Below are 20,467 nucleotides of genomic sequence, written 5' to 3' on the forward strand. Positions count from 1 at the left end.
AATATCGGTGATTCTTACAAAATTGTCGTTAATTTAACACAATACTAAAAACATGTGGTAATTTGCCCACGATTTTATTAAAACTATAAATAAATTTGAATTTCCGATTATTTTTATAATTCCGTCAGAATTTGCTCAAATGTTTTTTAATGCTTCAAGAGAAATTCAACTCCAAAATTCAATTGAAAATAATAATATCACAATTAACTGTATTATTTCCTCTTCCATCATATATAGGGGTATCACATTTTTATATTGTTATTATATAAAATCATTTTATTGTGTGATAAATCAACATTTTAAAAAAATTGAGATATTAAGTTCGAGGCATCTTCCTCAATTAATTTAAAATAAAAAATTTATCACTTTATATGACTTGTATACGATACTAAGCAATCCCTTTTTTAAAGTTCGAGCTAGTGATTTTGTGTTTCAATATTTTGATGGGATCGTGTAATTGAAATATGACTTGTTATCAACACTAATATTGGATGGATACAATAATACTAGCAAGGATGATTTAAATTTGTATCTATAAATTGGATAATAATTAGTGTTTCACTAGCATATCGCGCGTGCTGATGAAATTTTTATCTGCAAAGCAGCATAACATTTTATTTGAAATTCATCGATTAATATAAAAGATGGATCAATTGACGTACACCCCTTGGGAGATAACTAACCTAACGTTGTCAATATAACAATAATTGGAAAACTTGTTGTGTCAATTGAATAAATGTCGCAGATGGGTAAAATATGCGACAAGTCACGTGAAGTAACGTAGATCACAAAGCAAGGGTTCACTTTAATTGAAAGAGAAGTCATATATGCATATGCCATTTAGCATTTGATAGTATATTTTACTAGGAACTTAAAAAAAACAAAAAACAAAAAACAAAAAACAAAAATGATTTAGTTGACAATCTCAATTCTGATGTTGCATTTGGATGGAATGATTTGAAATTTTAACTCCGAATGCTATGTTTCCTTCGTGGAAACTAGAAACTGTGGATTTACCTATTTTTCTACGCCTTTTTCGAATGTACATTTCGACGAAAACAATTGTAACTATGCTATATACGAATTAAGATCAAGCTTGAAGCATTGTCTGCCAAACCTATAGACATCCCTAGTGTTGACTGTTGATAGATACACATCTATGATAATCGATGCTCGTCTCTAGTTGTGCTACTTGATTCGGCTCGCAAGAAACCGAAAATGATTTACTAAATGTGTAAGTTGTTTATTATATCAAAACATATCCCTCCGACATTATATGCTTCAGTGATATATATGATGGCCAAATTGCATATTTTCTTGAATTTCAGCTATATTAGAAACCGTCATATAATAGATGCAAAATATGGACTGAAGCTATTTCCATATTTTTTCAGTTTACTTAATTACTCGAGCTACAAGTATTTCCTAGCAACAAATGGCAGTGAGACAAATTAGCAGCACAAAAATCTCAACTTTACCGAGTCATCAAGGGACTCGAGGAGTCTCAAGTCTAATTGCAGCGGCAGGGTTCACATTTTTTAAAGTCTGCCAATATAATTTCTCTATGGTGACGATACTATTTGCGTCAGGTCACTACGATAAACTTCTCACACATTAAGAAAATCAGCTGCACCCTTGTGTTTCTACCAAAAACTAAAACCCTTTCCTGATTTTCGCAGATTATAACCATACCTTTCAGATCATAATCCTCTTTCCACCTTGATTATCATCTCCAGCTGCATGTGAAAGAGAAGGTGAGACCTCTTTGGGCAATATTACAGTCAAACAAAGCCAACCGGCAGAAAAATATGGACACTATTTTCAAAGCACAAAGCAAGAAACAACAAATCCTAGAGCAGATTTTAGCCAGGTGATATGAATGTAAGGTGCATCTTACACAGTCTATCAGAGAGAGCAACAGGCTCAAAGATTCTTAACCAAAAAGTTTAACTGGCTTTAATTTCAGGCAGCAAATAATGTGATTCTAAACCTTGTTATAAAGGTTTTTCACGTATGAAACATAAAAATATGGTCCAGTTCTTGAGTCAAACTTAAAGGTATCGATTTAATAATAGAGATTCATCATCCTCATGCGTTATCTAAATCTACATAATAGTGGTTGGTTTAGAAAAATAATTCGAAGGTTTTTGTTTTCATAGATTTCATCATGTGTAGAACGAGAAAGCACCATGTTATTGCTACAAGTACACACACTTCAATTAATCTAAAAGTTGCAAACAAATTGAATCACAAATATCATAACTCAAAAGAGCCAACTATAATAACTTCGGCTACTTTTGTAAGCAGCCAATTTGTAACGTCCCAGATTCGACGACTATCCTCACTGTATCAAGACGAGTCTTTCCAGCGTGCTTATGTCCTCACTCACACGCACCCTAGGAAACTTCCCAGGAGGTCACCCATCCCAAAATTGCCCCAAGTCAAGCACGCTTAACTTTGGAGTTCTTATGTGATGAGCTACCGAAAAGAAGATGCACCTTCGTGATATGAGTAGTACAAATCAATTCTTTTAAGCCCTCTTCAACTGTACAGTCCATTACATTGAACAGTCTCGGAATCCCTCTCATTCCCGTGTGGGTCGGTTCATTCATGTTCCCTCCACCTAGAAGCCTGCCAGGAGCCGCTCATTGTCCGTGCAACTGATGGCACCGACGATCACCCCCCGCCCTCTTCGGCCCTGGGCCTCACATGCCCACCAGCTTCCGCTTGGTTCGTCCCCGAACCACACCGTACTAAAAGAGGTTGGCTCTGATACCACTGTAACGTCCCAGATTCAACGACTGTCCTCACTGTATCAAGACGAGTCTTTCCAGCGTGCTTATGTCCTCACTCACACGCACCCTAGGAAACTTCCCAGGAGGTCACCCATCCCAAAATTGCCCCAAGTCAAGCACGCTTAACTTTGGAGTTCTTATGTGATGAGCTACCGAAAAGAAGATGCATCTTCGTGATATGAGTAGTACAAATCAATTCTTTTAAGCCCTCTTCAACTGTACAGTCCATTACATTGAACAGTCTCGGAATCCCTCTCATTCCCGTGTGGGTCGGTTCATTCATGTTCCCTCCACCTAGAAGCCTGCCAGGAGCCACTCATTGTCCGTGCAACTGATGGCACCGGCGATCACCCCCCGCCCTCTTCGGCCCCGGGCCTCACACAATTTGTTTGAGCCAAGATCCTCTTTTATTTTATTTTTCAAAAAAATACATTCGAAAAAGAATTTCTTCAATCACTACAATTAGTCGATGGAGTTGCAACTTGCAACTACATTCAAGAAGAGATTTCAAGTAATGGACAAAGTCTTGACAACATTCTATGTTTCACATGAAATACCAAATTTACGAAATAGTTGTGGACTTGGGACATAATTCGTGAGGCGAGGGGAGCGCTAGTTCATCAAATGATAAAGGTTACATTTTCGAAACCTACGCATCAAATTTTGAAGGTATTTTTTTTGAAACTTAGCCCAAACGTTCGCCTCAATAAAAACTCATCAGATGTGGCACAGCAAAATACCTAAACAATTACCAATTAGTGTAAAGGACTATAATCTTGCATCAACTTCATACACAGCTCTAATCCAAATATAGTCACATAATAATGACCCAAAACCCTTTGATGCAAATTTCCGAACCTTAATGAGTGAAGCACAACCACAGCACCACACGATGTACCGTTGGCAGGGAATTGCCACTGGCGATATCTAATCCTACGGCCAGTGGCAGACCAAGAAACGATTAAAAGGAATAGTAAACTACCAGAAACCACGGGTGAGCTGGGGGTGACTTCTCCATAAATGGCTTTGAGAGTTGACAGAGGGACGAGGGCTTTTTGGGGATTTGCTTCGGCCTCCGCATACAGCAGCTGCTTCCAGTCCCAAATGGTTTTCTTTATAACCTTGTTTGTTTCGAGAAGAGCGTTCTTCTCCGCTTCCAGCGCCTCCACTGAACGCTGCTGCGCCACCGACCTCATGCCCAGGACCCCGAGTACGCCGGCTAAGAGTGTGTTTAACACAGCGTTGCTGTTCGCTGCTCGGTTCAAAGCGCTCGTGATTTGCTCCATGTTCCAAGCCCCGATTGATTGTTCGGTTTTGCTGCAACTTAGTTCTTCTCAAGGGGTGTTTGGCAGGCGAATAACCAAAAAAAAAACATCAATCTCTTTTTTTCTTTAAAAAAAATACTAATTTGTATATCAAGCATCATTTTTTAATAACACTTATAAGTTATATATATGATTTTAAAATTACAATTTATGAGTTAATATGTCTTTGTGAAACGATTTCATATATTTATATTTGTAATATCGATTTAACGATACATATCTAAAGCCAAAATAATATTTTTGTCACATACATCGGTCAAATATGATATATATCACAAAATTGATAACTAAGCATAATCGAACCAAAAAAAAAAAAATTTGTAATGCTACAGGTCATAATTCAAGTTACTATTCTCCCAAACGAGCTAAGTTGTAAACGTTAAGCTAATCATCCCAAATTTTGTAGTCCATTGACAAAGTATTTTGGTTAGATGGTTTTTAAATTTATGATTTCTTTATATATTAAAAATATTTTTTAATTGTCAATATAATAAATTTTAAATTAAACGAAAAAGGAACACGAAAACTGATGGACAGGTAGGGATGTAATCGAGTCGAGCCGAGCCGAACTCTTGAATGTTTGAGCTTGGTTCGTTTATAATCGAGTCGAGCTCGAGCTTTATTTAACGAATATATGCATGGCTCACGAGCTTATTCAAACTTTTATCGAACCTAAACAAGTTTAATAAATATGAATTATACATTTAAATTTTCATTAAATTAATTAAAAAGTAAATTATATATTTAAATAAAAATATATTATTCTTATTAAAATTTGTAAATTTATTAAAATAAATAAATTTAATAGATTTTTCTATATATTTCATAAATAAAATGTAAAATCAATAAATCAAATATCAAAACTATTATTTTTTCATCTAAAAGATTATTAATGAAGTTATCAACGAACATGTTCATGAGCTAACGAGCCGAATACTGTAAAGCTTGAGTTTGGTTTGTTTAACTTAACGAGCCTCATTAAACGAGTTCAAACGAGCTTTTACGGTTTAGTTCATTTACCTGTGGATAGGGTTTGGAGGACAGATGGTACGGCCAAACATCCCCTCCCCTCTCGTATCAACTTGCTTGGCGCTTGATTCGAGTGCGAACCGTCGGACGCCGTCTTATGACGAATCTAAAGACAGATTCCCCTCTCTCTCGCCGCATCGCTACTTCTTTCCTCCGATTCCTCCACTCCGGTACGCACTTTACCAACGCATATATGGGTATTCATGTATGCGTGTGTCGCTTTGTTCGGTTTGATTTCGATTAGGAAGCTCCTAAATTTGTAGGAGCTAATTTTATTTCGATTAGGAAACGAAATATAGCCAGTCTGGTCTTTTTTTAAGTCTCGATTCTGAATTATGAACCTGACTTGTTTGCTTTCTGCATTCAAGGTAGGGTAAATGATTCATGATCTCATTAATTTTTTCAGTTATATATACTGAAGGTGTAGGCGTGAAAAGCTTCATTTGGTTCGAATTTTAATTAGAAAGACCCCGGTCCGAACTTGTGGAAATTTCATTTGGTTTAATCAGAAATGATGCATAATATGTCGGAATTTTCTAGCTTTCAGCTTTCTGATAATTCGCTTGTCTTCTTAAAGTATTACAGCATAAGTAATATGATAAACGAATTATTACTATCTTTTAATTGATATACTGGAGTTTTCTTTTCTTTTTATATTTTTGGGATTGATTATCATTTACACTGCCAGGAACACTGTTCTAGGGTTAATAACTCGTATCGACAGTTCATTTTAAATCAAGTGTTCAAAAAGCATGTAAAACTTTGTTTAAATCATCGTTGGCACGTTTTTAAATTTAAAAATTGCAGTGTTTATTTATTTATTTTGGGTGGCGGTTGATGCGGTAAGTATGAAGTTGAGTGGGTAATGATACTGAAGGGGTATAACGGTAGTAATTTTTTTATATATAAATGCAGTTGAACCTTTACCCGGAGTCGACAGTGAATCTCTTGAAGTTGCAAGGGAATGTTTAGCCGAGATTTTTAAGATTGATTCGTCCGCACTATACAACCAATCAAATTGTGATTCTTTAGTAGACATTTTCAGTTCTCGAGAAGCAATTGCAGGTTGTGAAACTGATAGTGCAGGAATTTCCAATGGTGCATCTACGTCCGCAGCCAAGAATTCTGAAGTTTTGGAGGCTTTGCTATCATTGGTCTTTTTTCGCTCTGCTACACTGTATTATTGAGCGTTTATTAGTTTTCATTGGATTGTGACTAATTTAAATGCGTCCCAGTCAAGATTTTTTAAATTTATATGTAGAACTACAAAGCAAGAAACATTGTAGTTGGATTTGGTTAATACCGGTGGATAATTTATTGATCATTAAAATGATTTCATATGGAACACCTGAAAGATATATGCTTCCTCTTTTGGCTATATGGCATCTGGGTTAATACGTTGGCCTGTGCTGTAGTTAACTGTTTTGTTTCCCTTGTTTAGGAAATTTTATTCATTAGAATCCCAATGCTAGTAGTGGAAATTGAAAGTGCATGCATGATATTCGTTGTCTCTTATAGCTTTGCATTCTTTTATTTCTCTCTCTTTCCATTATTCATCCAATCATTTTTGCTGATACGGCTGCTGGGTGGGGTGAGGTTAAGGATGTTTTTTATGCCTATTCTTGGCACTTTGCTATTTTCTTTTAACTAAATCCTATTTTCTTCCGCTATTAGGGTCAGGATACAACAAGAGAACACTATTCAAATGGTGAGAGCATATATTTTCCGGTATTTTTCTTAAAAAAAGTTTATATGATATTCGAAACATGATAGGAAAATCCTGTTCTTCTCATCACGACACTAACGCAGGTCCTAATACATGACCTGATGGCCAGCTTACTATGGGCAATATCGGGATACTAATGATTCTTACTTGAATTAGCTTTTTTTTGGATGTGCTGTGTATCTGAGGCTTCTGTCATCTGCTCAAAGTACCGAATTTACGAAAAAACTCGTCCTTAAAGATATAATCCAATTATACCTAGAATCCTCATCCATTTGGTGGAGGGTGATCAGCGAGTGCTGATGGGTGAAATAAACCCGAATAAAATAATGAAGTAGTTGAAGAAAGACAAAAAAGAGTTACATAGATGGGTAAGGGCAAGATACATGGACGATTTGGGTTGCTTTTAATCACAGGATATCTTGCCAGATTGGTTTATTTAATCCGTGACCAATCAGCATTTTTGAAGTCTTGAAGAATTTGTGATCCTTGTACTTGATAAAAACTGTTTTCGTGTCTTACAGTAGATTTATACAATAAAGGGTTGGTTTTTGTAGATTGCTAATTTGATCGAAAGGAAAGAGACAATATGGAGAAGGAATTACAGTATTTTCATGCTTTTCCACGCAATGAGAGTTTCTCTTTGTTTTTTTTTGTGCGTCTTCGCTAGGATCCGCTGGAGGTGCACCCTGATAAGACAAAATAGCCCTTAATAGCCGCTAATTGTTATGTATCATATTTTGTAAATCTTTTTGTCGGCTGAATGCATTTTTTTTGCATTGGCAGGGAAGGATGAACTTTTTGGGCATTTTTTTGGTGCTCTTGAAAAGGTCCATTATTTCAGTAGGATGCCCGATGGAAACGATGATCAAGTGCAGCTGGATAGAGCGACCCTTGTATTTCATAATGCAGTGGAGGTATGATGAGCTTAGTCATGGTGAAATTAAACTCTGTTAGTAGCATTTTGTTAAATCATTTTGATCAACGGCTGATGTAACTTTCTATCGGAGATTCCTGATTTTGTCATTCAGATTTGTTCATGAAACTTAGAAATGTATATTTGTGGTACTTTGAGTCATTTTCTTACCTTTATGTTATTCTAGGTGTACTTCCAGCTATAGATTGAGCCAAGTTGGTGAATACTAATCCTTGATCTGAGATATTAGCTATCATTTTGTCCTGTATTAGCATTTGTTCTGTCCCACCAACTATTTATTCACCTTCTGGCTACGTTAAAAAATAACAGAATCAAAGTGTCTGCTTGTCTTTTACCCTGACAGGCGAGTTTGATGTAAAATTTCAGTAAACAATAGAATCAAAGCGGCTATTTGACTTTGATCCTGATTGGTGAGTTTGATGATGTAAAATTTCCGAAGTAGGGACATGGGTGGATGCCAATCATTCTACTGTTTGTTGATGTTGTGTCACAAATTGGGAAAACCTCCTTCGCACCACATCATCTCAACCAGATGATACTGCTGGGTTAAGTTGCTATTGGAAGCTATGCTTAAAGAAATAAGAGTACCTTAGAGGTGACGATGATGATAAAAACCAGATGGCTCTTGAAACAGAAAGAAGTTGAATCACTACAATGTTTAGGAGCATTATGCACTACACACGTGCATCTTCATGTTATTTCATAGTTCTGATTGGATAAGACAATTTATGAACTGGAAATCTATTCAGTACAAGATGTTTCTTCCATCAGATTGTAATTTTTTAAGATTATTGCCATTCTTCTTGATGGCTAGAGTTGCGTCTAGCTCCTTTGTATGCCTCATGATGAAGTTATAATTACGGATATCAGGAAATGCAAGTAACAGGGTGTCAAACATTTGATCAAAAAAGCTTGGCAGAGACCTTCAAATCGCAAGGTGCTTCATCTTGCAGTGTCTTTATCCAGTTTATACTTCTCATTACTATTTTGTTTCCTACTCTTTCTCTCACTTAATGAACTATTATCATCTTGGTATGAGCTCGGGAGATGATGGTTATGAATGTATTTTTCCAATCGATGCTCGTCGGATCGGAATCCTCTTTCACAAGTTGTAATGGCTGATTAGCCGAGTATCATGAATTTTTTGAGTTATTTGAACAATTAAACAAATGCCTCCTTGTTGAGACATTTGTTATCAATCACAAGTTATGAAAATACATAAAACATGTTGATGATGCATCTGTGTCTCTTGATATTTCTTTGGCTATTTTTCATTTTCCCTCTGTGATTGTGGTATTACTGATAAAACGATCACAAATATTACGGTGGACTACTTTTGTTACATGATTCCTGCGTGTTTTGCGTTCTTTACCATGTTTCTTTAATTTTTCTGACATTTTTTTCTTTTGGATTGTTCATTGCTAATACATATTCAAATGATTCATTTTTGTATTATAGGTAACAAAGCCATGCAGTCGAAGCTTTATAAAGAGGCAATTGAGCTGTATACTTTTGCTATTGCGCTATTTGCAGACCATGCTGTTTATTTTTGCAACAGGTCTGCAACATATTAACGTGAATGTTTGGTTTGTCACTTATATTACATATATCCACATTCCTGCACATGACCTGTGGGCATAATGGAGTTCTGCTATTTTTTGCCATTCCCTGAACTCCCACGATACCCTTCAAAAGCATATCCAATTCTCATGCAGTCAGACTACAACATTAAATGGTTTTTTAAATATTGTTTGCCTTCATTAGGTCCAGTTTTAGTTTTTGGAATTTCAATTTCATTTTTCCTTCTCCCATACTAATTTTTTCTACATGACTTTTACATTTTAGACTCGTTTTTCTAATTTTTCTTTATGTATCCATTTATGATTGAACTGCATTGATCTTAAAATTCTCAGGGCAGCTGCATATGCCCAGATTTACCGCTACGCAGAAGCAGTTCAAGATTGTCTGAAATCTATAGAGATCAATCCAAACTATAGCAAGGCATATGGCCGTTTGGGGTTTGCTTATTATGCTCAAGGGAAGTACAAGGATGCAATTGACAAAGGATTTAGGAAAGGTTGATGGTTTTGATTCATTGTGCAAACATGTATCCTGTTTATGTACAAAAATAGCGACTATATTCAGGATACTGTTTATTGTTGTCTACTCTTGCCACCATGTGCTGTGGGAATTTAAGCTGCGCATTGCTTTAGAACGAACTCATGGAACTGAGTTATTATCAAATATTTTCTTATGTTTGATTGACATTCTCATATTGTTGCAACTGGATACTTTTCTGTACTCGGTAAAACTTGAGATTTTTGTAGTTTGTGGAAAACTGTCCTCTGATATATGTATCTTTTTCATGGCAGCATTGCAACTTGATCCTACTAATAATGCGGTGAAGGAAAATATCAGGGTTAGTTGATGAATCTTACTGGTAACAGAAACTACTATTTTGTGTGGTGATTCGAATGCTTGCTCTTGATTTGATTTCTTCTTAATTTTTAGGTTGCTGAACAGAAATTGAAAGAAGAGCAACAAAGACCCTATCAGGCACTTGTTTAATTCACCAGCCACACGCTTTACCTAAAAGTTGCCTTTTATTTCATGTGAAAATAAAAGAGAATACTAGTATTTAAACGACAAATACTTTAACATCGTCAGGAATTTTGGAAGTTTATGAATTGTTGTCGATGATCTGGCCGTAAGATGAATATATCATTTTTGAACTAGATTGGAAATTCTTATAAATTATTAATGAATATTGTTCTATTTATATTCCCCCATGCAGAATTCAGCCTCCACCAGTCACGGAGAATCAAGCCAACAATCTGAAGGTGGATCAAGAAGCTGTTTTGCAGCACCGCCACCATTTCCATCCATGCCATTCAACATTGATGCTCTTCCTATGGATTTCGCTAGCATGCTAAGAAACATGTCCACCTACGCAAATCCAGGACAAATATTTGAAAACCAACCTGCGGGACAAAGTGACACTGGTGCACGTGCTGAACCAGAGATAAGAGGAGGTGGGAACATTAATCTCGATGTTAACGAACTACCTGAAGAGGTATCTGGGGCATTTAGGTCTATGGTGGGAATGTTTTCAGGAACATCGCCTCAAGGTAATCAACAAGACGACTTCCCTGGAAGATCATCATCAAGCTGAGGTACAAAATGCAGGATGAATATTCTATACAGTCACATTGATATTCTCCCTTTAGTTGGAGAGGTGTTATGTTGACCTAATATATGGGTTTCTTGTAGATTTAGGGACCACGGTGATAATTTGTGTGCCACATGTTACTAGGTGAGGGTGGCTTTATCTTCGTGGCCAGAGATGCAAATGGATTAAATCGAGCAAATTTTTTTAGCCAGCTCAAATGTTAAAAATGTACTATTTTGGTTTGAGTTTGAATTTGTATCTGATTGGTTTGTTTCAAACCAATTATCAAGTTCCATCTAGCAATTATTCAAATCTGTGTCCGGACTTGTGAACTTGCTTAATTTTATGTTAAATTGAAAAAAAAATATAATGAAACTGTAGAAAATATATTTTTTAAATTGACAAAAAACTGTAAATTTTAAATTGTAAGGTTCATATAAAATATGTTAAGAATAAAGCTAATATTTACTTATCTACAATACGTTTCTGTAATTAATATAAAGCTTGTATCCGTAAATATGTTGACAAGTTCTTTTTTATTATATTCGGGGTCGGGGGAGAGGATTTTGCCAGTCTCGCCGGGGACATTTGATGCCTGCAGGGCACGACATATGTGGCAATATGTTGGCACAGTTTTACATGTTACTAGCAAGTTACACGTGCAACGGTGAATAAACGTTGTAATGAGTAAGTGGACATAAAACACTTATATTGAGTGAAATCGAAAAAATCATTTTCTATTGAATATTCATAATATGAAAAAGTGTTATCAAATTTTTTCTTGTTTAATTTTTAGTTTTTGGGTATCTCTGTGTGGCTGTTTTGTCTAAGTTTCCTCATCATTTTACTGAAATCATCTATTTTTTCATTATCTTGAATTTTATGGTTTCTCTTTTGGAACATGATGAAATTTGTTTCTTTTTATGTGGTTTTGTCATTTCCTTAGTATCTCAAATTAAAATTCAAAATGTTGATTTTATGTTATATAATAAATTATAATGAGCATAATATATAGGACGAATTGAACTGAAAATTTTTTTGAAAAAAATACATATCTAAGCATCATGTATAAGGTATAATAACCTAAAAATCAACTCAATTATGGATTTTATAAATGCATAAATCATAATTTATATAAGTGAAGCACAATAATGACAAATAATTATTAATTTAAAATATTTGTGACTAACTCATCAAAATATTATCAAAACTAATGAAATAATATTATTGATAATGAAATATAACCTCTAATATTCAATTTAAATATTATTTAACCTACTACAAAACTTTTTTACCTTTTATTTTTAGAATTATATATCATAGATAAATTAATTTTCATATACATTAGTTAATGAATAAATTTTTAAAAAATACATAATTTATATTTTTCATTAAGCCTTCAATTACGAGGTGAATAAATTCTTTAAAAAATATTTGTTTTTAAAATTTGTTTTCAATTGTTTTTAGACGGTTGAAAATTTTTCTCATGAACCACGTGAAAAATGCGGAAGACAGTTCAATATTTCTAATGAAATTTTCAACCGGTTGACAATCTAAACAACAAGATTTAGTTCGAAATATAAAGACTTGTGAAAAGTAAAGACATGAGAATTTTATGGATGTTCGGAGAAAAACACTCATACGTCACCCCTTCTTCCTCTGTATGAATGATTCTACTAAAAGACTTTAGGTTTACAAAATTTTTTACAACAACCCACTCCAATCAGGACTTATCACACTGCCTGTTTTGGATCTCTTAGTAATCACTTTATACTTCTGGATTTTTAGAACTCTCGGTTCACCAGACACCACTATTAATCAAATAACTCAAAAGATTATTGATGTAAGTAAACGATTTGTTTTAGTAGCACGAATTTGATCATTGAATGATCAGATAACTTTCTGTTGACTGCGTGCTTGATGAGCGATACATATATGATCTTTGATTGTGCTCAAACTCTTTAAGTATGCAGGCTTGAAGATAATCACACTGTTGAAAGCTAGATGATTATTTATCGCGTTGATGTTTTTCTTACATACTTCCAGTTCTTCTTATATAAGCTGTCATTCAAACGGTTGGAAAGAGATGAATAACATTAACATGTAATACTTCCAGCGCTTCTTATTTTTATGTGCTTAGTGATTGTATATGTATGTCCATTGGATATTTCAAATTATATGTTTTCTATGATACATTTTTTAATATCAAATAGGTCGTAATATTGAACATTTGAAATCATTTGCTTTTTAAGTTTTACAGTTGTATCATAGACAAATTATATGTAATATTTCTGTCACTTATTTTGTTGTTGATTTTTTCTTAAAATTTCATAAATAGTATATATATATATATATATAAAAATTAAAAATTATAAATAAAAAGATCACATAATATCAAATTTTATGTATTGGATTTATAAATTTTTCTGAGATATAATTTTTTTTAAAATTGCTTCTATTATTCATTTTTAAATATCAAAAATCAATTGATTTTTAAGTTTTATAGTTGTATCATAGACAAATTATATGCAATATTTCTGTCAATTATTTTGTTGTTGATTTTTTCTTAAAATTTCATAAATAGTACATATATATATATATATATATATATATATATATATATATATTATATTATATAAAAATTAAAAATTATAAATCAAAATATCACAGAATACCAAATTTTATGTATTGAATTTATAAATTTTTCTGAGATATAATTTTTTTTTAAAATTGCTTCTATTATCCATTTTTAAATGTCAAACAAAATGGTCATAGAATATCTGAGACGATGAAACTAATTGTTTTAAAATTTTGCCTTAAATTTATATATTATGAGAGTTGATTTTAGAACTGAAGCCAAGAAAAGATTTTAGTTCTGATTTTAGTTTCACTGTTTTTGAAAACCATGGTCGGGTTTAACTTTAGACCCTGACGCCTAAATCTTAAATATTCTTAGTAGATGTTTCCAATACTACCAAAATTTTGTTTATTTAATTTATAAATTTGTCTGATATATAATTTTTTTTAAAAAAAATCTATTAAAATTTTTAAATTTCTTATTATAGCTAACTATCTGAATTTTTCTATGAGATTCATATTTTATGATATTATTAATATATTAACATTCATAATTATTGATATAAATTCTACTAAATAATTTATTAAACTCTTTACTTTCAATTTTTAGTTAAAAAATTATAAAATATATTAGTATTAAATTTTATATTAATATATTATTATATATTTATCATCTTATAGTATTATTGCATATATAATTATTTTTTCTTATATCTTCTTGTGATATTATAATTTACTACTTAATTAGAAACTACACTAAAATATAATTACTGATATAAATTACTACAATCAATATATATTGTAGTGATAATTCATTAGCATTTGTTAGACTACTAATTATATATTATGTGGAATAATTAGGCTACTAATTAATTATATATTAGGTGGAATAAATTAAAAATTTTGATATTTCATTTTTACTATTACAACAATTAGAAATTCACATATATATCTTTATTGAATGCTTGGATTTGTATTGACGAGGACTTAAAAGACAAATGTTTTGGTTATAACCTATAGATTAATATTAATAATTAATTAAAATCTATAAATTAATGAAAGACTTAAAAGACAAATCACAATTCTAAAAAGATTGGCTCTTTTATATAGGTAAGTGATTGATTAATCTATAAGTTTATCATTGAGGTAATATTTACTTATTAAATTTATAATTTTGATATACTTTATTATATCTAATAGTGAATGTCAACTCGATAGTAGGTGAAATCTCCATTCCCGCCTTTATATCCGATTCAAAAATATTAATGTGATTGAACCAACGATAAATTACGGGACGAGTTCGGAGATATGTATAGTATCTTCATAACTGTCTGAACTATTTCGGAGATTTTAAAAAATCTCCGAACCCGAACTCAACCCCAAAAAAAGGAGCTTTTATGGCAAGGTCACAGACGAAAGAGAAGAAAAAAATGGTCCAATAATAACAAAATAAATTATATTTTTAGAATATTTCTATTAACAAAATAAAAAATATAAAAAATTTGGTCCCATATCCAAAATGCTGGATGAAACGTAAACCGGTGCCGTCTCCATTTATAGAGTGGAAGTTAATCTCCCCCTACGAAACTCTATCGTCGACTGACTTTAACCCACAAAAAATCATTTTATTCTTCAATTAAGGTAAATTTATTATTTAATATCCCGAAAGCTTTCGATTGAATTGCTGAATTTACTCTATATTTCCTGCTTTCCATGAATTTGCATTTGCAGCTTTTGGCTTATTCTTTTTTCCAAAAAAAAAAAAAAATTTCGCCTTGATAGACGAAAAATATTAGCAATTGACCAGTCGCTTTATCTATTTGTTGAAATTGGCTGAGTGGTTGAGGAATAACTAGCTATTTTTTTATTTTTCCAATTTATATAATGGACTCATGTCTGGAATTGAATTGAAATTTTTTGAAGCTTAAGCTTGAGGTGGGGTTAGCCCAGGATCAGGATCTTTTAATAGCAATCACATCACAAATATCTCAACTTCTTTATGTTCTATGTTGGATTAAGGTGTGAGAATCGCATTATGATGGATGAGTAAACTGTCTCTAATAGACTGGCTATCTTGGGTGCTGTCTTTGAGGTTTGGCAAGAGAGTGATGCTTTATACTGACATACTCTTCTACTTTATGCCTGGTCAAGATTCTGCTCGAAAAGAAATATTAGCATTGCCTTTTTGTTTCCCATTGACTTGAGTTGGAAGGAGAATTGGATGTCTCTTTTGTTGTGTCTCTATCTTGCAAATCTTCTGTTTGGTGATTATATGTTTTGCAAGTGTCGCACTGTTTATCCATTGTTGGTGTATATATCGAGAAATGTGCTGGTGAAACAGCGGGACAGAGATCCCTGCTTGGCATTTGGCTTTTGTTCGCTTTTTCTTATTCTTGATTATATTCAGGAAGTGATATTCTTCTTGCTTGGAGGTCACTGATTGATGGATCCTGATAGCATGAAGTTTGGGAGAGGTGAGATATGCATATGATACAGGTCCATGATTCTTCGTTTTTTTCATTACCTTCTTGAAAATAAGCTATATTTCAGCCAAGAGGCCTGAGCATACCCTTTTTGGGATTGGTCTAAAATTCCGATTTTTGACAAGAAACAGGAAGTAGAACAACTTAAAATACTTCCTTTTTGGTAATTTTAGGTCTTCTCAATTGCAATACAATTTCTTTATTTTCCACTTGAACAAAAAGCATAATTCCTGAAGCTTTTGGATTGTTGTGTCATAGGAAGAAAGTGTGAAAGACAAACTGTATTTTTTAGTTATTTGTTACTAAGACAAATCATGTAATTTCTTTGAGTTCCTATTCCCGTTCTTTTTTAATTGGTTCTGTTGTTGCAGTATGGCCAAGAGAACTTACCGGTGGTCAGGACCTTATAAGCCTCTACAAGCTGCTGCCTCACCTCGACTTTTTCTGCAAGAAGCCACATACTCTGTCAATCCTAGATGCATGCTATCTTTACAATGTGGTTGGTGACACAAAAATTAGAAAAGGGGAAGGAATGCAATTGAACGAGCTTGTTCATAATATGTTCTCAAAAGAAAACAACACATGCATACAACCGTTAGAGTTAGATGTTCTTAGAGAAGCCTTTGCCCTCAGGGGAACAGCATCAGTCGACTCATCTTCTGTAAGTTCCCAACTAGTGGTTTTTGCTGAATTTCTTACAAGTTTCACTGTGACTAGCTAATCCTTTTGACGGACATTGGGATAATTAGCTCTCTGTTAAATCTGTTGGGATCTTTGGTGCTGTGCAGTCTGAGAAATGTAGCAGAGCTGCTAGAAAACGTAAAAGTGAGTCCAAAGACGAGCATAAAAATCACAAGGTCGGAAAGTTCGAGGACAACAACGTTCTTAAAAGGCACAAGCATCGTCATAAAGATTGTAGTAAACAGAGAGAAAAGGAGAAACATGATGATCAAAGGGGCGAATTGGGTGACTGAGTAGGAGATAAATTCATATATATTGAAGGGGGAGAACCGAGGATATGATTCTGGTGCTGTGCACGCAGAAGAAGTGAACATAATGATGAAGATATTTCTAACAACTTTTTCTACCACCTACATTAGGGGAGGGAGGGTGGATTTGAATTCTGCCTCTTTTTATATCAATACATGAATGACAAAAATTTAACGAGCTTTAATTTCTTCATTCTTTAGCTGTAATTCAACTTTTCCTACCTGTGGAACTATATTGTATAAATTTTAGATATCTCATGGTCTACATCTATACAAAATGACTAAATGCAATATTTGTAGAATAATATTAAACAAAAACACCAATATTTATTACTAATGTTTGAAATAAATTATTTTTGTTTCGCCAATGTCAAAAGTAGTTTAAAATTGGAGATAATTTTTTTAGAGTATTGTTATTTGCACCCTATTTATTTTTTGTTTACATTCTATTTTACTAGGTATAGGGACCTCAAATTTTTTGAGGTTTTGACCCAAGGTTTTATGCGGTAAATGATAAATGTTGTTAGGTGTTTGTCCAATTTGGTATATGGTAAATGGTAAATTTTGTTTATAAGTAAAAACGCTAAATATGTATTCATATTTGTATATATGTATTTATATAAGCCTTTTTTAAAATGGGTGACATTTATATAAGTTTTTAAGTTCGTTAAATAATGAAGTATGTAAAAAGCTTTGTAGATACCTAAAGGATTTTTTATGTATTTATAAACCAAAAGTTTATTTTTTCAGTTTTTGTGAATATTGATATTTTTAGGAAAGCTAAGTGACAAGCTATACGTTATTGAATATTGTTATCAAAATATTAATAAAGTTTAAACATCATAATAGCATGCTAATTTACATAAATTCGATGTACTGTATTTAGATAGCACATGCCTAGGAAAAACAAAAAGCTTAGTTATGTTTCTATTACTGCAAGATAATTTCGTTCCTGGTTTCTGCTTGTGGGATTGTACCTGAAGAAAACAAAGACAACAGTAAGGTGAGTTAGAATCGAGTTTATTAGTTGGTGTGTATTCGTAGAAATTTAATCTATCATAAAAGAAAATAGGCTAGAAAATCTAATCATACTATTTTAGATTAATATAAATAAACAACTGGTGAAAATGTGGGGATTTGATTAAATTTTTTTTCCCCTTAACGAACAGAAATTATTGTTCGTAGGTAAGATTAAGCAACAATATATTTGCAAAAGCTATACCATATGTTGAGATTTAGTCGGCATATCTATGACTGAAAGGTTATATATGTCATTTATTGACTAAAAGTATAAAGAAGCGAAACAAATTAGCTAGTAGTTAAGTCATTAATAAAATGTTAAATTAGATATAGCATGAAATAGTTAAAAATAGATATATCAAACAGAAAAAAATTGTATACCAAGAACATTAGAAAAGTTATTTAGGCATTGCAACGAACGCACATATTAAACTCCTTTGTATCGTCATCATTACCAGTATATAGTTGTATCAAATCAGAAGGCATTTCTGAAGGTAAAAGATTTATTTCTCCTGAATATCAACAAAATGTCGGTGGCTCAGCATATATGCGCTTGGCACCACAATATTTACAATCTGGCACAGCCGGTAGTTCATCTGGACCATTTGCTATACACAATAATAGGTCACCCATAATATTTTCTACATCACCCTTTTGCAAATTATGGTTTTCTTTTTTTTATCGTCGCTGAATTTTTTTCTAACCTACGATCATTTGGACAAACAAATTTTCGTTTACGAGAGTTATTAGGCCTGTTTATATCTACTGAGATTTCTTTTTTTTGCCGCGGCATCGTAGCTAATTCATAATATTAAGCAATATGACAAGGTAATACCAAAAACAATTTGGACTATGAACTATGATTTAGTAACACAAAAGATAATAAATAAAAGCTCTCTATAACAAAATAATAATAATAAATATGAACAAAAAAACCAACATATATAACAACGAAGTAAGAGTGATAGAAGATGAACTAATAACTCAAAAATAAAAGATCGAACCTGCACGCAGTGCGAGTAGAAGAAATCGCCATAGGTTTCAGTTGGTTAAGCTTCTTAATGAAAAAACAGCTACCTCAACATAACAAATTCAAATTGAACCTGGATATGTCAACAAAATAACAAATTAGTTAAGCTAACCAATCTAACAAATTAATAGTAGGCTAAGCAAACAAAATAATTTATACCCCGAAATCATAAATCAATCTAAGCCTGAGTTTTTCAATGTTTCCTAAAATGATTGTATTTTTCCTTTGTAAAAACAAAGGGAGTCGAGCTTTTTCTCTGTAAGGGAAATAGAAATAAACAAAATAGTTTAAGTGTGTGTGTTCGTTGAATATAATAAAATCAATTCTTGCGAATGAACAAAAAAAATATACTACAACCCTTTGATCAGCATAGGTGAAACTATAATTCTTAAATTAAATCAAAGCTATATAGTTTGGCTGCCAGAGCTAGGCGTTAAAACAGATAACCGGGGGGGAAAAGCAAGTCATTCCAAAAAAACCGAGCGTGGAACACCAGATTCAAATGAATCCTAGAAAGCTAAGCGTTAGAACAGGCAAGAAAATCCAAAAACCGCAAAGCATAAGCAAACAATCATTAAAAACAACAACGCTACAGATAGTTGGGAGATCGAATCCTTATGGTCAATAACAAATAAACTAAATCCCTTTAATAAGCACAAAAAAATCGCATGGCAAACCTAACCTAGATATTTGGGTGCCGAGGCTAAGCGTTAGATCAAAAACAAAGTAGCCGAGAAAATCGTAAAGCAATATTTAAAAACAACAACACTACAAATAACCGTGGGGAAAAAGCAAGGTCTTTCAAAGAAAAACCGAGTGAGGAACACCATATTCGAACGAATCCGAGGGAAAAACGCACCTAATTGACACTGTTCAAAGCAAAATCAAAGTAGATCGCGCCGTTGGGAGAAATTCTAAACAAAGAAATCCGGAAGATGGACGGTGACCAAAGAAGAAGTTAATAAATATTTACGGATAAAATGAAAACAACACACAAGCAAGACGAAATACCAAAAAAAAACTGGAAGTTAGCCGGCGGTAGAAAAGAAGGCGAACAACGAGCACCGCGGATAAAATGAAAACGACGCACAAACAAAGCAAAACACCGATAGAAAACCGAAAGTTAGCCGGTGGTAGAAAAGAAGACGAGCAAAATAGTGCGCCAAAAAAAAAAACAGAAGGTAATCGGAGGTAGGGAAGGAGACGTACATCAGAGAAGGTGGAGGGGAGAAGAAACCTGAGAAGAAAGGAGGAAAGCAGATAGGAGCAAAAGAAAACAAAGGAAAAGGGGAAACCGGCTGCAACAACTGTGGGACAAACAACTTACTCTTGACAACGAATGCTTTTGGTTTGGTGGGAAGCCCAGCGTATAACACGTGTTTTTTGGGAT

At 33.2% G+C, this 20,467-nt stretch overlaps 3 protein-coding genes and 1 long non-coding RNA gene across 9 annotated transcripts; 2 read left to right on the plus strand and 2 right to left on the minus strand.

Moving 5' to 3' along the window:
- Positions 1 to 1,451: 1,451 nt before the first annotated feature.
- LOC142534085 (uncharacterized) lies at positions 1,452 to 4,166 on the minus strand. Its single transcript, XM_075640989.1, has 2 exons — positions 3,778 to 4,166; positions 1,452 to 1,736 (listed from the first exon to the last, which is right to left on the minus strand). Exons 1-2 carry the CDS (start codon positions 4,079 to 4,081, stop codon positions 1,696 to 1,698), a joined length of 345 nt encoding a protein of 114 aa, XP_075497104.1. The 5' UTR covers positions 4,082 to 4,166; the 3' UTR covers positions 1,452 to 1,695.
- A 470-nt stretch (positions 4,167 to 4,636) lies between these two features.
- On the plus strand, positions 4,637 to 11,325 carry LOC142534044 (uncharacterized). 5 transcript variants are annotated; one of them, XM_075640943.1, is made up of 12 exons: positions 4,637 to 4,657; positions 5,151 to 5,346; positions 6,065 to 6,303; positions 6,824 to 6,857; positions 7,659 to 7,789; positions 8,680 to 8,746; positions 9,268 to 9,367; positions 9,723 to 9,886; positions 10,182 to 10,228; positions 10,321 to 10,364; positions 10,600 to 10,982; positions 11,123 to 11,325. In XM_075640943.1, the coding sequence occupies exons 2-11, from the start codon at positions 5,247 to 5,249 to the stop codon at positions 10,979 to 10,981; spliced, it is 1,308 nt and encodes a 435-aa protein (XP_075497058.1). In that variant the 5' UTR covers positions 4,637 to 4,657; positions 5,151 to 5,246; the 3' UTR covers position 10,982; positions 11,123 to 11,325. The 5 variants fall into 5 exon arrangements, with proteins under 5 accessions (XP_075497058.1, XP_075497057.1, XP_075497061.1 ...); XM_075640942.1 differs by having other exon boundaries at positions 4,638 to 4,657; positions 11,080 to 11,325; XM_075640944.1 differs by having other exon boundaries at positions 4,639 to 4,657; positions 10,321 to 10,365; positions 10,604 to 11,324.
- A 3,722-nt stretch (positions 11,326 to 15,047) lies between these two features.
- On the plus strand, positions 15,048 to 17,298 carry LOC142534083 (putative mediator of RNA polymerase II transcription subunit 19b). Of its 2 annotated transcripts, XM_075640987.1 has the most exons (4): positions 15,048 to 15,196; positions 15,963 to 16,029; positions 16,410 to 16,699; positions 16,827 to 17,297. In XM_075640987.1, the coding sequence occupies exons 2-4, from the start codon at positions 15,999 to 16,001 to the stop codon at positions 17,010 to 17,012; spliced, it is 507 nt and encodes a 168-aa protein (XP_075497102.1). In that variant the 5' UTR covers positions 15,048 to 15,196; positions 15,963 to 15,998; the 3' UTR covers positions 17,013 to 17,297. The 2 variants fall into 2 exon arrangements, with proteins under 2 accessions (XP_075497102.1, XP_075497103.1); XM_075640988.1 differs by lacking the exon at positions 15,048 to 15,196 and having other exon boundaries at positions 15,217 to 16,029; positions 16,827 to 17,298.
- Positions 17,299 to 17,830: 532 nt separating this feature from the next.
- Positions 17,831 to 20,140, minus strand: LOC142534084 (uncharacterized). The gene is made up of 3 exons (XR_012816906.1): positions 19,937 to 20,140; positions 19,052 to 19,150; positions 17,831 to 18,004 (listed from the first exon to the last, which is right to left on the minus strand). It is a non-coding gene; the product is annotated as an uncharacterized LOC142534084 (long non-coding RNA).
- Positions 20,141 to 20,467: the final 327 nt, after the last annotated feature.

This window comes from Primulina tabacum, unplaced genomic scaffold (genome assembly GCF_025594145.1).
Source record: "Primulina tabacum isolate GXHZ01 unplaced genomic scaffold, ASM2559414v2 Contig104, whole genome shotgun sequence".
NCBI classification, from domain to species: Eukaryota; Viridiplantae; Streptophyta; class Magnoliopsida; order Lamiales; family Gesneriaceae; genus Primulina; species Primulina tabacum.